The 3,973-nt window shown below is 33.6% G+C and overlaps 1 protein-coding gene across 1 annotated transcript in view; it reads left to right on the top strand.

The window, feature by feature from the left end:
- LOC135206128 (E3 ubiquitin-protein ligase RNF216-like) overlaps positions 1–356 on the top strand; it is a 39,166-nt gene extending 38,810 nt beyond the window's left edge. Inside the window, exon 8 of the mRNA XM_064237378.1 lies at positions 251–356. Within this exon, the coding sequence (XP_064093448.1) occupies positions 251–347 (97 nt within the window). The 3' untranslated portion in view covers positions 348–356. The remainder of the gene's footprint in view (positions 1–250) is intronic.
- The last annotated feature ends 3,617 nt before the right edge of the window (positions 357–3,973 follow it).

Genomic DNA, 3,973 nt, shown 5'->3' on the forward strand with positions numbered 1-3,973 from the left:
TCAAGAATTCTTGTCGTGTTTTCATCGGAGGTCACGACCAACCCAAAGTCAGAGAGAGAGAGAGAGAGAGAGAGAGAGAGAGAGAGAGAGAGAGAGAGAGAATAATATACAAGTGCCTAAAGGTAAATTTAGTCAAGCTTATTGATGTGGACATCTTTTACCCCAAAAATATTTGAAACATTACTGTTGATATTTAAATGGCATCCCCTTGGGAGGTGCCTTCGAAATGTGACATCCCTCTGGTTTTCAGCTTTTGGGACGAGGTCAGTTATCTCCCTGTCCTGCCCCGCGGATGGCGGTCACCCATCCCAGCAATGACCAGAGCCAACATTCCTCTACGTCGTTGATGTTAACAGGTAAGAGTGCATGAATTCGAGAACTGAATTTGGGTACGCAACATTTTTTTTAAAAGGTATCGGTTTTTTAACATATAAATACCTCCACTTGGAGGTACTTATATCATAAATAATTATATGGAATATATGATTATATGATAAATAATCATATAGAAAATTAAATAAGCAATTCTATGATATAAATAACTATATCATGAATAATTACATTTTAGAATAAGACAGAAGGATTTGTAATCATGTATAATAAATGATTATATCATAAACAATTATACAAAAAAGATTAAATAAACAAATCTATGATATAAATAACTGTATTATAAATAATTATATTATAATTGAATACAACAGAAGGATTTGTAATTATATATAATAAATGATATCATAGATAATTATATAAAGAATAATAAATAATTCTAAGATATATATAACTTTATCATAAATAATAGTACAATTAAATCAGAAGGATTTGTAATTATATAAAATGATCATATCATAAATTATTATATAAAAAAGATTAAATAAACAATTCTATGATATATATAACTTTATCATAAATAATATCATAATTGAATAAGTCCGAAGGATCTGTTTGTAGAAATGAAAATGATATCATGATTAGTATATGAAAACTATGGAAAAAAAAAAACCTACGACAGGATAAATTGAGTCTACAAAAGTCTAAGTAACGAATTCTTGTCAGAAACCCGACAATTCGCTGTTGGACGCGATCAGCTACGAGTCCCCAACTTCAACTTCCTAAATTTAGGCCAAAGGTCGCGTTGTCTTCCCATCATCAATTACCCAGTGATTTCCTTCAATCATTCACGAGACACACGAGTTGAACGCATTCGGAAAACAGAGCGAAAAACATTCGATGCGTCGCTTTTTGGGAAACAAGAGAACAACGACGCATACCGTTGGGATTGGTCGGTTTTAGTTTGCTTCCGCTGCATTCGTTGTTTCGGGAAGTTTTTTTTTTCATTAATAATTCCATCGGAGGAATTCTCGACGTACGTGGGCTTGGCATAGGTACAGCGTTTCCCCTTTACCTCGTGTAAGTCAACAATTTCGTTAAAGATACTTTTGGTTCAGATAGACTCGTCCTTGTATAAATCCGTAGCAAAAAGATGGTATCTCTCTCTCTCTCTCTCTCTCTCTCTCTCTCTCTCTCTTCTCTCTCTCTATATATATATATATAATATATATATATATATATATACATATGTATGTATTAATGTAATATATGCGTGTGTGTGTGTGGTGTGTGTCTGTGTATTCCAATTCCATTCCGAAGAGGATGACAAAAGAAGCTTAAAAGTTTTTAATGAAATCGAGATAAATGAACTGCTTCTGGAGATGGAAGTTTGGCGCAAAATTTGCCTGTTAATGACAGCTAATTTTATACTTCGTTCCAACAAACGGGAGCATTAAAAAAAGAAAGAAAAAAAAAAACTCAGGCGACAAGAACATAAAAACTTTCTATTTTCTCAACGACGGGAACTCCGTGCTTACAAAATATGAAATTTCGCGCGCTAAAAAAAAAAGAAAAATTAAATATGCGAAAGGTAACATCTTTTAAAAAAACTGTTGTTCGGAATTAATTCTGTTAATGGTGGTGAACTTCAGTAAAAAAAAAAATTCCTTTCTATTTTCTGCATTTCTCCGTTCCGCCATAAGAAGAGGCCGACGGGAGTGTCCACATAATGTCCTAATTGGCACTAGGATGAAGAAAAAAAAAAGATAAAATGCCCTAATTATTCCGAAGGCTGAAGAAGAATGTCCTGATCTAGTTAAGAGATAAAAAAAGGATGCTTAGCTAATGTCCTAATCTAATAAAAAAATCGATGTCCTAATTAATGCAAGATCTAATAAAAGAAAGATAAATGTTAATTGTGAATAAAAAGATTTTTTCCTCAATTCCCATTTGACTTTCATCAATTTGTAGGGTACTACAGCTATATACGTCTAGCTGTTTAATTCCTATGCTGTATAAGTGGCGTCAATTTCCCTTATTAATGCTACTGATCATACCCTTTTTTATATATATAATATATGTATATGTATATATAGATATACATACATGTCGTACCTCTAAGTAAATGGGGATACAATCCACAATGAAGTAAATTCCTTCTGTAGTTTAAAATATATATTTCTTGTACAGGATTAAAGCTTTCGACCATCATAGAGACACAGAAAGTAGTGACTTTAAATTCAGCGTGAATAGGAAGAACACCCACACAAACACTTATATTCATTACTTCTCATATCATGAACCTTAAGTAAAGCACAACGTTTTAACCAATTCGTTTTTTCGAGCATACCGAATATGTGATCCCCAGTTCATTGACGTAGATATAAATTTCTTGGTAGATAGTTTTACTAAACTGTGTTACCCAAAGTTTTTTATACTACAGTCTCTATCTAGAGCTAGATCGATGTTTTACGCCCCACATGATATAACTGAAAAGGTAGATTTTAAGGCATCTCTTGCCCTTCCATATAATAAAGAGCTTAATAAATTTTCCAGGCAGTTTAAAGGAAAAAAGAACGGCTTCAACATAGTTTTTCAGTACAACAGTACAATCAAGAAGAAACTCATTCAAAATAACCAGGGAAATAGAGAGAATGTAGGAGTATATGTAATACCTTGCAGTGATTGCAATGAATGTTACGTTGCTGCTTGCAGAAGTTCATACGTTGCAATTGCGCAACATACATGGGAGATAAACCACGCAATAAATTTTAAAGGTACAAAGGTTGATTTTTCATGTAACGACAGGACGTTGAGACGGGTAGTAGAAGGGGCGTTAATTTCCTTAACGAGACCTTTACAGGAAACACTGGAATTATAGAAAATACAGCTATTTGTGAAGAGATATGTAGAAAAGGGAAAATTTCAAGCTTTAGGAATTTATATGCCAATGATGATGCTGCTTCCTCTCCTGTTTACTCCACTCAGGTCATTTCTCCAACAAACCACCCAACCAGCATAGAACAAGCAGTTGACAATAGAAACATTCCCCCACGAAGATCTAGACGAATTCTGGAAAGGACGAGGGCTCAACCGCCTGATCATTCATAATAATAAACTAGCTTGTTACTTAACCTTTATTGTTTTTTCAAACGATTGTGCTCCTACTTGTCAGTTCCTTGAGGTGACATATCACATTTTAGTGAACAAGACCACAGCTGTTGGGCGAAAGCTTTAATCCTGTACAAGAAATATATATTTTAAACTACGGAAGGATTTTACTTCATTGTGGATTGTATCCCCATTTATTTATATGTATATGTATATGTCATCGACAACCAACGACTCAAACTATCTAAAAGATTAGTCTTCAATAATATACAAATATACTGCCAGAATCGTATATTGAATTATGAACTGTTTTGTCAGAAGGATTCCCATTGTTAAAGTCTACATTATTGCATCATCATTCTAGTAAAAAAAAAGTTGGTCATCGCAAGATGGCGCTTTTTCATTAATGAAAGCTAATCAATAACATCGTGGGGGAAAGCTGTTTATTAAAAAAAAAAAAGAAATATAAGAGAAGTATTTGATGCTGCAAGTTCTCCAGGAACACAGGGCCTTTAAAGCTTTCGGCAGTCAC

The sequence above is a fragment of the Macrobrachium nipponense genome, chromosome 29 (assembly GCF_015104395.2).
Source record: "Macrobrachium nipponense isolate FS-2020 chromosome 29, ASM1510439v2, whole genome shotgun sequence".
NCBI lineage: Eukaryota > Metazoa > Arthropoda > Malacostraca > Decapoda > Palaemonidae > Macrobrachium > Macrobrachium nipponense.